This window comes from Myotis myotis, unplaced genomic scaffold (genome assembly GCF_014108235.1).
Source record: "Myotis myotis isolate mMyoMyo1 unplaced genomic scaffold, mMyoMyo1.p scaffold_m19_p_5, whole genome shotgun sequence".
In the NCBI taxonomy this organism is placed as follows: Eukaryota; Metazoa; Chordata; class Mammalia; order Chiroptera; family Vespertilionidae; genus Myotis; species Myotis myotis.
Window position 1 is genome coordinate 7,490,802 of NW_023416357.1, and position 15,414 is coordinate 7,506,215.

The 15,414-nt window shown below is 41.3% G+C and overlaps 2 protein-coding genes across 25 annotated transcripts in view; one reads left to right on the top strand and one right to left on the bottom strand.

Moving 5' to 3' along the window:
- OSMR (oncostatin M receptor) overlaps nt 1-4,491 on the top strand; it is a 46,933-nt gene extending 42,442 nt beyond the window's left edge. For 10 of the 11 annotated variants that reach the window (XM_036307924.1, XM_036307929.1, XM_036307931.1 and 7 more), the window contains 2 exons: nt 2,032-2,104; nt 2,367-4,491. In XM_036307924.1, coding sequence (XP_036163817.1) covers nt 2,032-2,104; nt 2,367-2,942 — 649 coding nt within the window. In that variant the 3' untranslated portion in view covers nt 2,943-4,491. Of the gene's footprint in view, nt 1-2,031; nt 2,105-2,366 lie in introns of those variants that run through there. The other variant, XM_036307933.1, reaches the window with a different exon arrangement.
- A 1,792-nt stretch (nt 4,492-6,283) lies between these two features.
- The window catches only part of RICTOR (RPTOR independent companion of MTOR complex 2), a 96,871-nt gene continuing 87,740 nt past the window's right edge, over nt 6,284-15,414 (bottom strand). For 10 of the 14 annotated variants that reach the window (XM_036307913.1, XM_036307916.1, XM_036307920.1 and 7 more), the window contains 5 exons: nt 14,510-14,743; nt 13,364-13,519; nt 12,683-12,806; nt 10,723-10,861; nt 9,083-10,609 (listed from right to left, as the gene is read on the bottom strand). In XM_036307913.1, the coding sequence (XP_036163806.1) occupies nt 10,535-10,609; nt 10,723-10,861; nt 12,683-12,806; nt 13,364-13,519; nt 14,510-14,743 (728 nt within the window). In that variant the 3' untranslated portion in view covers nt 9,083-10,534. Of the gene's footprint in view, nt 10,610-10,722; nt 10,862-12,682; nt 12,807-13,363; nt 13,520-14,509; nt 14,744-15,414 lie in introns of all 14 variants that reach the window. The other 4 variants (XM_036307910.1, XM_036307909.1, XM_036307912.1 and 1 more) reach the window with 4 other exon arrangements.

A 15,414-nucleotide genomic window follows, 5' to 3' on the forward strand; every position in this document is an offset into this window, starting at 1 on the left:
GTTTAAAAATAAACGTTGACTCGCATATGCGCGATACATATAAAGCTCTTGCTGACACCAATTGCACACGTGTCTTTTGATCTGTCATTGTCGATTGTGAATTTGGTTGTTTTTGTTGACATTCTGAAGCTGAAAGAAAGCCGCGTCGTTGACAGAATATGTCTGAAGACCAACTATTGGCACAACTGTCCCTGTCTGACACTGGCCTCCCATTTAAATTAATTCAAAGACAGTTTCCCGTGATGCCAGCACTTGCAATGACTATTAATAAATCACGAGGACAAACTCTAGACCATTGGTCACCAACCTCTCAGACACCATGACCACCAGTGGTCCGCGGACCACTGGTTGGCGACAGCTGCTCCAAAGGTTTCCTTAAACCAGCGGTTGCCAACCTTTTGGACCTCACTGACCACCAGTGGTCCACAGACCACCGGTTGGCAACCGCTGCTCTAGACAGAGTAGGAATATTCCTACCTGAACCTGCTTTCAGACATGGTCAGTTATATGTTGCTTTCTCTTAAGTTTGAAGAGCGTGTGACGTTAAAGTTGTAAATACTGAATCACAAGGGAAATTAGTCAAGCACTCTGAAAGTGTATTTACTCAATGTGGAATACAGGGAGATATTAGAATAAGTTTAATCAATTTATCAGTCATTGTTTTTATCAATGATGTTTTTATATCATGTTTTTGTTGTTTTTATATCATGTTTTTTATATCATGTCTTTGTTGTTGTTATATCATGTTATTAGTCAATTTATATATTATTTCCATATACATTTGCCACACCAGCACGGCCAAAGGTGAACCTGAGTGGGGGCAGTGAAAGATTTAGAAAAGGCAGACAAGAGAAGAAAGCTGCGTCTGGGTGGGACGCTGCCCTCTCTAATGCAGAGAGACAGTGCCACGGCCTATAAGCTGTCTCTTTATTTTATAGCCAGATTTCACCAGGCAAAGTAAGGGCATGGTTACAACGTTCTCATGGATTTTGAATCTACTCAATTACATGCACCTGAACTCTATCAAGCCCACATCACTCAGGCACGTGGGGCCACGTGTTCGGACCATAGGTTCAAACTTACAACCATAGCTGTTGGCTATAATTGTGCTGGGAAGGCTTTGCCCTCCAAGCTGGGACTTGCACGTGGCCACGAGAGGACTGTGCCCTCTCATTAGTCCGAGGCTTGAACCTGTCCAAACACTGAAACCGCTCTCCACATACATTTTACTAATTTTCTTTCATCTCTGACACTTCCATTATAGAGAAAGGGCAAATAGCAATATTAAAATATTTCTTCTATTTAATTTCCTTTCAATGTGTATGAATCCATGCACCACTAGTTATTAATAACAAACTACAACATTCACTAATGACTGATTCCTATAATCATGTTGCAATCATTTCCCTTTCGTGCCTTACCACAGTTGCACCATTTCTCTCTACTAATACCAGCAGCAAATATTTTAGCAGCCAATTGCCATGTCACTAGTCTTAGACTGACTTGTTTGGTGTGCACAAGATAAATATTTAGCTTTCAGAGAACAAAAAAAAATAGGTTTATTTGCATTACATTTATTAATTTGTGCAGTTATTCAGTGTCTGGTCAGTTAATGCTCAAGAAAAAATATTAATTTTTATTAAAATGTTCTATAATTTAATGTTAACATCTATTTCAGCCCTTTGAATTCAGCATGTCTCTATCGAAATAAACCTACGTTTCTATGAAGCTTTTGGTTTTTTGTGGCCCATATACACTTAAACCTTGTTTATTTGGCTCGTGTTAGCCTTTGAGTTTGACATGCTTGATCTAAGTGCTGACATATAACTACTCAATCTCACTGCCCCACCCTGAGCACCATCATTGTCTCCATGGAACTGATGAGGAAATTAAAGGTACACGAGGGTTAAGCAGCTGACCCAAGGTCACAGTTAGTGAGCCACAGAGCAAGGTTACAACCCAGGAGTTCTCGTTTGTAACTATTCCAACACATTCAAGCAAGATTCAGTCTCATTTTCACTGCTTTTCTAGGATGAAGGAGACGTGTTATCCTGACATTCCAGACCCATACAAGAGCAGCGTCCTGTCCTTACTAAAACCCAAGGTAAATGCTGGGGAATTGTATGGAAACCCTAGACCTATGAGACTCCAGCCCCGGCTGGGCTGTAGCAATTGCACTTCCGTGGACTTCCCAGGAAGACAGACAGAGCGAGCCAGGCCCCTCTCTCCCAGGGCGTTGGGGGGGGCGGGGGGACACCCTGCTAACCTCGTTAACACTGACCAGGAGGGACCGAGAAAAGCGGCAGCTCCACGCGCCTCCCACAGACAGGCCCAGGTCACATTTCCTGTTTCTGTTTCCGTGCCAGGAGAACGCCCACCTGACAATCATGAGTGCCCATGACTGCATCCCCGACAAGCTGGAGGTTGTGAACAAGCCCGAGGGGATTAAGGCCCAGTTCCCAGGCGCCAGGAAGTCGCTGGCAGAAACAGACTGCACTAAGCACGACTACATTTACCTCCTGCCCACGGAGAAGAGCTCCGCGGGCCCGGGCCCTGGCATCTGCTTTGAGAACTTGACCTACAATCAGGCAGCCCCTGACGCTGGGTTCTGTGGCCCCGTCCCAGCACCCCACACAGCCCCCCCAGGGCTGGGGGACCTGCTGACTGCACCTGGGAATTTGCTGAGGTCCCTAGAGCCGAGCTACATGAACTCCCCGGGGGAAACCCCAGCCGGAGAGACCACTCTGAATTACGTGTCCCAGGTGGCCTCACCCACATCTGGGCACAAGGACAGTCCCCCAACAAATTCCCTGGAGCTAGCACCCTGTTCTGAGTACAGAATGCAAATGGCCGTCCCCCTGGGCCTTGCCTCACCTTCCCCGAATGAGAATCGCAGTCTGTCCTCCATGAGCCTTTTGGATCCAGGCGAACACCGCGGCTAAGCATACATCCCTTTCACACTTTCATGGGGTTACAGAGACACCCGAGAAGCACGGCCGGCCCCACCCCATCGCCAGGCCCCCACGGCGGGCAGGTCTGCGTCAGACAAGATCACTGCCATCGCGCTAGGTTTCCAAGTTCAGAAGCCATGAAACTGACCTCCCTCCCTCGCAGCAGGCTCGCTGTGGAAACGCCCGCGTTGTGGGAGCGGGGACCCTGCTTACCTGATGGCTGCATGTCCCAGGCTCGCCTTGTAACAGCCTCCCTGGCCCCCCTCGCAGGGGCAGACCCCATCCTTGCAGTCCCGGGCAGGGCGGCTCCGGTCCTGGAATTCAGCCTGTAACCAGAAAGGTTTCCATTAAGTTCCACCCCCACATTTCCTAACTTAAGGGTAAAGGAGCCAGATTGAAGCCTTTAATTGAAAAGGCTACCGGCGTTTCGTTCCTAGAGCCTGCGTTGTCAGTGTTTACTTCTTCTAGGTGCATTTCATGAAAATGTCACAGATGTCTGAGACCGACACAGGTTGGACTTGTCTCGCAGTGACAAGAACTGGCCGTGCATCGGCGCAGTAAAAACTCCTGGGGGCGCAGGCCTTGTCTAACAGGTGAGACAGTGCACGTGTCGGGAAGACCCCCACCCTGTCCTCTCACTCACCACCGTCAGAGGGACTCCCAGTGTCAGGATAACGGCGCTGCTGCTTGGTGGACGCCGGTCTGCCACCGGAATTGTTGATGACTACCTCAGAGAGAGGAAAGCGCAGCATTGCGTAGTTCCGTTTACTTCCCATGGTTCCTCTTTTCTTTCAAGAACTGCCAGGTACGTGGCCTGTGTTCATGTGGCATCCTTCGGACTGTGCAGCAGGTGGTCAGGGCCAAGTACCCCCTCCCTCTCATCTATATGTCTGCATTAGTAAGTGAAGCCACGCTGCGGACCCGTTTGGGCAGAGCTCCTAGAGGCCACCTGGAGGGAACTCGCTTCCGGCTCAGCAGCCTCGTCTCCTTGAACCTGTGGACGCGAAGCCGCGCAGCAGGTGCTCCGTGCACGCAGCTCCTTCCTCTGCCTCCTGCCCGTCAGCCGCAATGTGGGTCGATCATGTTTCTAAACAAGCACACCTGGGGGTGCCGTTTGCCTAATGAAGACGGCACTGCCTCTGCCTCGGGTACCCCACGCCCCGCACTCCACGCTCAACCCCACGGAGAGAGGGAGGAAAGGACCCGCCTAAAGCCAGGTGGCTGTCAGCTGGCCTCCATGGACCTGCACGCACCAGGGCTTCTGTTCGGGCTCTTCAACGCTGTGCTCGCATGTATCTAAGCCTTTTCCTAACACCGTACCAACGAGTATCTCGGTTAGTAATTCCGAGAGGACCTTGGGTTCAGTGTTGTCATTTACCCTCGTGTTCCTTTGTCACGACGCAATCGTAAAAGCCCACAGAGATGTCAGTGGCAGTGATGACTGACTTGTAAACAGTCCTTCATAGTTTAAAAAAATAATGCATGCCCTGGAAGTCGTTTTTGTTGTAACAAGCTCTCATTAAAGAGTTTCACCACTGTTCATGCTTCCTCTGCCTCCATGAAATAGAAACCTAACCATTGGCATAGCTCATACACCTCAGGAGCTGGTGTGCCCGGATGCCACTCGAGCCCTCCTAGTCAGGATCTCTGGCATGAGGCCTGGCATCTGTCCACCTGGCATTCATTCGGATGCACACTCAGCTTTGAGACTCGCTGGCCTAAGTCAAATGAAGGCAACTTTCTGAACCATAACAAAACTCCAGTAGGAAATGCTAGACTAATAACAGTTTGCTTACAGTTTCACTGTAACTATAGTTTTGGCTATAAACATTCCTCTCCCATGGTCAGAGCCACCAAGTAAATTAGTATTTCAAACCTTCAGTTTCAATACTATATGGGCAGGGTACCCCGACGATTCAGGGACCTTGTCGCACAGCAGCTACGGAATCTGACATCTAACACCCGACTCCCATGACTTCACGCGAAACTGGCTCTTCCTGGAATGTGTTTATTAAGGTCTAGTTGAATTAGACATCTGTTTGTCCTACGAGCTCTGCAGAAAGATAAGCTGGTCTTCACCTCAAAGAATTTAGAAAACATTAAGTATTTTGCATAAAGAACTTTAAAGATAAAATGCCTGGAGAATCGGTTAAATTTTTCCAGCACAGTAACAGAGTAGTATGTTCAATTTAATGGACTTAGCAAATGCCATTGTCTTGGTCTCTATAAGCCTCAAAGAAATGAAGTTTTAGTATACTTTGGTTTCTTTTTTTGAGATCAAAAGTAGTTGTTATAGTCTTGACTGTCCCCCCGAAATGTGTATGTTGAAATTCTAACCCCCAGATGATGGTGTTGGGAGGTGGGGCCTTCGGAGGTGATCGGGTCATGAGGCCGGAGCCTCTGAGAGTCAGACATGCTCTCAGCGCAGGGAGCTCACTAGCCCCTTCGCCACGCGAGGACACAGGAGTCGGGGCGCTGCGAGCCCTGGCCTGGCTGCCAGTCCACGCCGGTGAGCAAGCAGCCCATACTATATGGGCAGGGTACCCCTAAGGCCCAGTGTGGTGCTTTGTGACAGCAGCCCCAGCAGCCCGCAAGGACTAAGACAGCACTTGTTTGAGTATTTTTTTTATCAAAGAGTTTTAAAAAATGAGACAGAGTTCCTCAAGTTCAGCTATATTACCACATTTTCCAGAGATCAGCTGTAGGGTGATTCACTGTACTTTTTTATTTGGGGGCCTACTATTTAACGACACATACCGTGAAAGGCAATGAAAAACGATACACAGAAATGTGCTTAAAGACCAAAATATCCAAAATAAATCTATTTCTAAAAGTGAGACATACATTTTACAACACTTAATCAGCTGCAATAGACCACAGTCTTGACAGTGAATTTTAATCTCCAGGCTTGATAATTTCCCCTGTGGTGTATTCTTCCCCCACCAGGAGGCCGTATGTTACCCTGTCTGCTCAGGCCAGTTTCTGCCTGAGAAATCAACCATCTCCCACAGAAGTCATCATCCTATCATTTTTATTGTACATCAATTCCTCAAAAACTTCAGAACTGTTCAGAAGATTGATCCATTTTTTCGAGACCTTTGATAATGATTTGAGGGTAAAACTGTAAAGATATGTTTGATTAGATTATGAATAATGTTTAAGAGAGTGCAGATATTTGAAGACATTTTGAACAAGCCAGGAATGTGTCATTGAACTAGGTTATCTGTGTTGCTTAAAAGTCCCTTTTACTGGGAAGCATATATATCAGCCTCAGTGGTACATACTTCAAATCAACACTGATTGTTTTAAGATTTCAAACAGAACAACACAAGTTTAAGAATTTTAAGTACATTTTATTAAGAATGTATCCCTTTGATAAGATTATGCTTCAGGAGGCTTTTAATGCCCTTGACATAAACTGTACACATTATACAAAAACAAGAAAACCACAAAAAAAAAAAATCAAGGTGAGAAAAACCATTTAGGGACAAACCTTATTTAAATTATACACAACTCAATGAAATATTCTTACGGAAAATATATAAATACTTTTTCTTTCTATGTTACAGTTATACAATATAAATCATATTTCAATGTCTGTTCAGTGACCTACAAACACCAGAACCTCCAAATATGTAGCAGCGTATTACTAAATTAAAAAAAGAAGAAAGTCATGTGGTCAGGGAGCATTAATCTGAGATTTTTTTTCACAATCCCGTACCACTTTTCAAAACTAATTTACACCATTTGTTTTAGAATGCAGCGTCAGAGTTTCTGACAGGCCAGTACTGGGACATTTCCAACTATCATCTATGAAACATTTTTATCTCCCCCCACCTCTGCCCCAAAACTTTGCATTTTGTGCTAAATCAACCATTTTAGTGGCAAAATTACAAGGTATACTTTTTTGGCATAAATTATATTTCTCAAATTAAATATTTTATTTAAAAAATCAAACAAAATGTGCAATTCATGCATGCTGTGGCATAGCTATCCACCTACATTACAAAAACACTCCAAAGGGGGGATCCACATTCTGTGTCGGTCATACAAACCTACTATGAATGAAAAATACCCGGGGCACCTGGGACTGAAAGAAAACAATAGTGCTCCTAGAAAGGGTTCAGATTTCCATGTCCTATGAGAAACACTGCTGTTGATTCACTGGCATGCTTTCATTACGAAACTCTCACTGAAGGACTCCTGGTAATCATGTATTTCCTGACTGGCAGCCAAGGCAGACCTTTCCCAACTTACATTTTGGGAAAGCTGAAATGTTCTTTTATTCCAACAGTTCTGGTAAAACTCTGGCAATGAACTCTACCTTTTCTTTTCCCTATGGTTTAATGGGTTGTGAATCTGAGATAAAACTGGAAGCACAGGACAAAGGGAAAAACCTTACTTCCAAAGGACCCTTTTCCAAGGTAGTTTACAAAGCTCATCTCACACAAAATCAGCACCTCCCTCTTACCATGCAAAAATAATTGCAGTTATAATTTGGATGACAATTTGGTGTTTATTGCTTAATCATGTGCTTAATGTGGGATAAAACGCATCCTCTGAATGGAATGAAATCTGTATATAAATAGCAGTAGACAAATCTAAATACGCATGGCCACCCCATTGTTGAGCACTTTGCCATTGTAATATGCCCTAAAAAACTCAGCTTTAATTGTTCCAAGCTCCAGATAAAAGAGTTGAAAACAATTAAAGACACCATTTTAAAAGGACTTGCACACATATTAGAGCAACTAGTATAGTAATGTATATACCCACCTCCAAAGAGCCTTTTTTAATGTCACTGTCTTACAGGATGTCCAAATGCTACCAATCTTCATTAAAAATTTTTTTTATTAGGGAGAAGAAACTTTCCCCCTCAAATCTACCTAAGCATAAACAGGAAATAAAAATGTAAGAAATTTTAGATATTTAATTACGAATACTAATTTCTAATTTTATCAGTCTTTATTTAGTATGTGAAGCTAAAATCTGTTCTTGAAAAAAAATTCAATTAAAAACAATTTACTTTACTATTAGAAATTCACAGTTTACAACCAGCACAACTGTCCAAATTCCTCCAAATTATCAGTAATTACCAATAGTACAGATTTATATGGACTAAGATTAATCCTAAAAATCTTGAAAACCTATAGTATTGACATTATTTTGGTATTTTTTAGTCTGGTAATATCTATCATTTATAGATGATTTTCTCAATTATAGATGATTTTCTCAATTACTTCTATTACCACTGACCCCATTCCTAACCTGTTCTGCTATAATTTATTATTTTTAAACCCCTAAGGTGATCGATCACTTGGCACTGCATGTGAGCATTTTTCATCATTAATGTCTACTTTTATACAAACAAGTACTCAAAAAGAATATATTCGACCTGTCAGTGAAACATATACACTTAAGTACATTTGTTCCTTAAATTACTGATAATCAAAAAGCTCTGAGTGTCTCCCCAAACTAAGTGCTATAGGCAAATATTAGGATGCATACATACAAGTCTTTCAAAGTAATTATAAAAACACAACAAAACAGTTCAGACAAACAGTAATGAGACTTCATTTCAGGATGGACGAGTGAGTGACAAAAAAGAATTACTGTTACCTTCTGAGGGGTTAAACCACAGATTTTATACTCTCTATTAATATTAACTGAGGTAGTGTTTAAAATGAATGTCTAAAATAGGTTAATCCCATTGTGAATAAGATTGCTATGTTACTGCCTTTGGAGTTTTTAACCACTATCTGGTCTAGTATCTCTAACATTTGGTTCTCTGGAAAGCAGTTTAATCACCCAAGACCAAAGACCAAGGTGATGGGCAAATTATCGTCGACATTTAAATGAACATTTGGGTTAAGGATAAGTTAAAGTATAAAAAAGTATATTTTGTCTTCAACTGGATTTGAGAGGAAGTCTAAAGAACCACTTTTTAACAGAAGCAACAGTCCAGCCCTTGTCTGCTTCGTAGCATGTCACTTGCTACACAGTGCACATGAGAACAGTTCGTGAAGTGCAGTCAGAGGTGTTATAAAGTAAGATGAAATGTTTCATCCCAATGGGAACTTTCAGTGCCAGTTAATTTAAAAAAAAAAAAAAAGTATTTCTGTGAGTTCTGCTTTCTGGTTCACAGGGTTCTTTACAGAGATCTCAGAGAACGAGCCCATTGTAAAGAGGATCTGTGAACTGGAAAACATGAATCAGTGTGTTAGGATGATGTCAAAGCTGATGTGTGACTGTAAAAATGGCATAAACAAATGATTAAAAAAGGGTCCTAATTAGTCCAGCTGGAATTTTTTTCTATTTATATATAGACCTTAAAAAAAATGATCCTTTCATTTACAAGCATTCTAATGATGATTGGCCATGCTATTTTTATATACAAATTTGCATATAGGTTTAATTTCTGTTAGACATATACAAATTAAACACATAAACAAAACCTTGCCCCGTCAACTTAATTTCACAACTGTGACCAAGGCAATTACTGTACTCATAAACTAACCAATCACTGCATTTAGTTTGTGCAAAACAAGAACACTGATATAAACATTAAATTACTGCTGCTTTAAAATTTGGTACTTAAGGCTTTTCACTACAATTTTTAATCATAATAACAGTGTCATTAATTTTTAAAAGGAAATATGGCTTTTCTTTTCCCATGGAATGTGAAGTAAATTGTAGGCAAACTTAACTTTTCCTTAAAGTATCATTTAATGCTTTCTTTTGCTTTAGGTCTGCATTAATAGTGCTTATTCAAGTTCCTGTTTAAAATGGTAATACGGGAGAGGATGAAAACGGCAGTCCACTGAACACATATATATGCACTCTAGAAGTGGGAAAAAGCTGAACTGTAAAATGATTTCTGATTTTAATCAGGAACTGTAGTGAAAAACCTTAAATCGGTTCAAATAGCCTATAATAACAACACCTTGGAACAAAACTGAAGAGAAGGAAAACAAATAAAAAACTTTATGAAAATCTAATAACATAAAAATAACTTATAAGTCCGGGGTCGTTGAGGCTCTTCTTTCGCTTTGCGGTTACAAAGCTCTGACGTAGTGTTACGGACACTAGGGAAAGTTCCCTCTCATACCAGCAGTTACGGCACAAACCACTGTGGTGACGGATGACATCTCGGAGACACTGACTCCTGGTTTCCATAAATTAGTTAACAAACAAGGCATGTTTTTATTTGCCCTAAAAAAGGGTTCAGAAATAACTGTGTGAAGGGTGCCTCTGTGTATCCTATTATTGTTCCATTGTTGTTATGCACGTAAAATGAGAAAACAGAAAACCTATGTAGGTGTTCCGTGCTTGGCTCTTGCACACAATGGTAACGGAAACTTTTAAACTGTGGTAATGAGCAGTGCGCCCGCAGGGCTCCAGCGGGGAGGAGGATGTTCGCTTAGGGAAGTCGCAGGTCCACTGCTTCTGCACCAAACTGTTGGCACAGTGCACAGAGGCGCTCCTGTCCCTGCTGCCCGTCCGCGGCGTTGTCAGCGGCGCTGGCGAACTGCACAATGTGAAGGTGTGAGTAGCATCTGCCTACATACATCCGGAACACGAGGTCAGGACTCTGCTGATGGATCAACTACAGGTTGCTTTGGTGGTACTGCCAACACAGCCTCTGCTTCTTCATGCATCTAGGGAAGAAGTGGTCCAATTTAATGACTTTCTAGTATATCAACAGATATCATCTCTCTTTTAAACACAGAATTATTTTTGAAAGATAAATTTCAGTACAAATTCTACTTACTTGTAAAAACTGTACATCTTGAAATAATTCTTGTATGAATCTCCGACACTGAAGTCTAAACGTGCAGTGTGCCAGCAAATGGGAAACCTCCGAGTAAAGGCAGATGTCATCAAATGTCTGTGGATACTTCTCCTTAATTCTGTAATGAAAGGCAAGACTATGGAAGAAAACTATAATAACAGCTACTTTTGCCCCAGAGTATCTCTGTTTAAATATTCTTTCTCCAGAAACTAATGATTAGATGGCATATCTGGGGTTATGGCATACGAATATAAAATATTAAGTATTCCTACTTCACACTTAAATTAGGAAACTCACGTTTTGAGTTATCTCTTAAAAATAATCAAAACCCAAATGTTTCTTGAAAAGTTAGAAATATTCTTTTTCACTGGCATGAGAAATCGCAAAATTTATTTATCAGTCTAGGATGACTCAAATATTTTCAAAATTAATGTTTTAAAACAGAAATAAGTTTGTGTGTTTTTTAAGTTAGACTGAAGTTATTGATGCCCTGGACTGAGCTATCTGTTTCTTTCTTTCAACCTTTAAACAGTAGCTTTCGCAGGACAGCACCTGAGGATCAGTGGTGGGGTGGACCAGGCAGTACACAGCTCAGGGCCACGACTCTAGAGCCCAGGCCGGCCTGCAGTGGGCCCCTGCATCTGCGTTACTACTGGGTTTAAAGCCTCCGAGGAGACCCTGAGGTGTTTCTCTTTTGAGGACCATTGCTTTAAATCGTACAAACTCAAAATGGTGAATATATAGTCTTTTACCATGTTGCTGTGATTAAAAAAACACACAAAAATTCTGCAATTTTTATTGAGAAAAAGAAGGAAAAGTAGGGGAAAATTAACCCAAGAAAATATCATTTTTATGTAGGCCAGCTTTTTTCATGCCTGGGATGAGGAAAAAAACAAAAACAAAAAACCTTTTTGGGCTCAGGATTCCCTTACTTTCTTAAAAATTATCAAAGATCCCCCCAAAACTTATTTTTTGTGTGGGTTATGGCCATAAATAATTACCATGTTAGAAATTAAAATAAGAAACTTTCAAAATATTTATTCATTAAAGAAATAAACCCATTACATGTTAACATAAATACATATCTATACTACTAATAAAGGAATATGCAAATTGTCCAGGACACCGTCATAATAACAGTAACGAATGAACAGCAGGCTGCATGGGGCGACAAGGCCAGCAGGGGAGTTAGTGAAGGATGACCAAAGAACTGAAAAGCAGGCTGTGTGGGGCGACCAGGCCGGAAGGGGGGTTAGTGAGGGACGACCAAAAGACTGAACAGCAGGCTGCATGAGGCAACCAGGCCAGCAGGAGGGGCAGTTGGGGGCGACAAGGCCAGCAGGGGAGGCAGTTGGAGGCGACCAGGCTCGCGGGAGGGGAGGGGCAGTTGGGGGCAACCAGGCCGACGGGGAGGTTGGGGGGGGCAGTTAGGGGCGATCAAGCTGGCAAGCAGAGGTGAGTGGTTAGGAGCCAGCAGTCCTGGATTGTGAGAGGAATGTCTGATTGCCGGTTTAGGCCTAAACTGGCAGTCAGACAACCCCCAAGGAGTCCCGGATTAGAGAGGGTGCAGGCTGGGCTGAGGGAAGCCGCCACCCCCGCCCCCCGCCCCCCACATGAATTTCATGCACCGGGCCCCCAACATTTTAATTAAAAAAATAACAAGACTTTCCAAAACTAGATAAGAAAGAGTAGTATTATTTTACATTTCCACTGATCTCTTTAAAGTCTGGCTGAAAAAAGACAACTGGGTTAACACACCTGCTTCTGCTTCAGTCTGTTATCACATGTCATTTGGTTGAAGGACATGAAGAAAATCTAGCCTCACACAGATATGCCATCCTGAGAACTACTGATGTAAGCTACCTTTTGAAGTTATTTCAAGTATCTTTTTCACAATAAAAAGCAGAACAAAGAATACTCAGGCTTGGTATTAACTTACGTTAAAAGTCCAGTTTCATGACATTTAGTTGAAACTGAACTACTCAAGTTAATGACTAATCTTAGGACTTCTTTGCGAAGGAGTATACGGCACATTGGTGTATCATCTGGAATTGTTTTAACACCTGAAAAAAAGATTAAAATATTTTATCTATATCACAATAGAAAATGTTGTAAGAAATGGAATTTGTTGTTAAACTTTACCTAAAGATTTAAAACTGGGCCCTGGCCAGCTTGGCTCAGTGGATAGAGCGTCAGCCTGTGGACTGAAGGTCCCAGGTTCAATTCCTGCCAACGGCACATGCCTGGGTTGCGGGCTCGATCCCCAATAGGGGGCATGCAGGAGGCAGCTGATCAATCATTCTCTCTCATCATTGATGTTTCTATCTCTCTCTCCTTCTCCCGTCCTCTCTGAAATTAATAAAGAAATATATTTTTTTAAAAAAGATTTAAAACTGAGATAAACTGCACATACTCTGATCATTTCGGAACAAAATTCTTTCTAATGAAACAAGACAACTAAGAAGGTACATATATATGTTAATATAGTTAAGTGCAATAATTGGCTAAACAGGCCTCACTAAAATGGATGTCATAGTTCTGAGACAGCTTTAACAATATTTAGGAACAACAATAAACTTAGTTCTATTAACAATGATGGCATTTGAATGTAACAACTTACCTAGCAGCAATTCTGTGCTTTTGGTGCTGCTGGCTGAGCCTTCTTGAGACACGCCATCACTACATCCAGAAATCCCTGAGAACTTAGAGGGAACCACTTCTAAGGGATTATGGAGAGTCTGCTCGCACCAATCAGAATATGGAATGTCTTGAAGGTCTGAAGAGAAAGATCAGTTATTTCAATTAAAGTGTCTCAATGGCTTAATTCCTGTGCTTGTATTGTATACCATAGAGGAGATGCTTCCTTGTAATTTCTGTCCAGTTTCCAACAATTATGTTTCATAATGAAGATTTTCAAAGTAGACTACTCAGATAATGAAATTTGTTAAATTCTCAAGAAAGATATACTACATACAATTTTATTTAAAAATTCAAATAAAGATATATATAGCATAAAAAGCACCTTATCTATCCCTCTCCCATCCTTCACAACCCCAAACTAAATATCACTCTCCACAGAAAAATATGGTTAAAAGTCTGTATATAAATTAATCTTTCTTGCTTCTTTGGATGTAAAGGGGGATTATACTATGTGTATTGTTATATGACTTCCTTCCCGCCCTCCATTTAGTAATTACCAATGTAAGAACCATGCTTCCCTGGCTTATCACTACTATAACTGAACTATCAGAACTTATGAGAGTAGAGAGGAAGGAGTGTCATTATCTAGCTCAGATAAAATACTCCTTACACTTAGGATGGGGTAGACTTACTAAATAGACAGTGTGCTTGTGTACAAACTTGCATGTGTGTAAGAGAGGGAGGGACAAGAAGAAACAGCAGGGAAATGCTGAAACAGGGCACAATTTGTTCAAAACTTTATGTCAGTAAGAGTATGTCAACTGTAAGAGAAGAGAATGGTGAAAAAGACACTAGTGAGGCCACACACAGAGTCTTGTGTGGTGGGCATGAACAGACAGTGAAGAACTTTCAAGAAATTAATCCCAAGGAACAGTTGAAAAATAAACTAGAAGGGGCCAAAGTTGGAGACTGAAACACACTCCAACAAGGAGGTGCTGACTGAACTAAGGCTGAGGGCATGAGAATGCAGTGTGAGGGATGCTGGATAGGGCTGGGGGATGACCTACGTGTGACTGGAGCAGATTCAAATTCAGGTGGATTCATCCAGAAGGACGTACTCACTCACCTGAATGACTACATATTGCACTTAGTTGGTTACTGGGTTGAAAACCCAGAATTTGAACACAGACACAATACAGGCAGTTATCATCTGTATGCTCTTGTAGCCCAGTGTCTTCTGTGCTCTCTAAGAACAAAGAAGCATCTGAATGGATTGAATTCATTATTTCCGTAAGACTCATCTGCTGCCTCAGCAAGTGGAAGGAGTTTTTTACCAGACCTCCAGTGCCAGATGGAAGACCTGTGCAGAAGTAAACAAAACACACTGATAAAGACAGCATCAATGATCCTTCCCTCAAGTGCCTAACCTATGTGACAGTTTACAGGAGGGAAGCTAGAGAAGAAAACCAGAACTCTTCTTACCACTCAAAACTGGGAAAAGAATAATTTGCTTTAATTAGGAAACTAATGTAAAGTCAGCAGATATGTTTCTATTACTTTAATATGAGGCTTTAGGTACAAAATGGAAAACAGATTGTACAATGAAGACATCATTTTAGTTATCCTCAGTATTTTCATAAAGCAAAGTAATAATTCTGAGTCTAAAGTGGTACTTCTTTAAAAGCAATAATCAAAATTATAAAGCCTTAAACCTATGACTGATATGCATATATTTATTAAAATATGACAGACCATAACAAAGAGAGATCATACAATATATAAGTACATTTTTATCTCTCTCTATCCTTTGCCCAAATGGCTATTTCTTAGACCTATGAGGATTAGTGTTACAAATTTTTCATGTATTCTTTTTTAAAAAACAGAAATAACTGACCTAGTTTTTGTCTTCTTACACACACAAAAAAATGTGGTTTAATTTTAAATGGCCTCAATTATTTTGGTATAAATGATCCAAAAGTAAGTATACCTGAATTTGTAGTCATCCTACCAAAAACAACATCCTTTTAAATT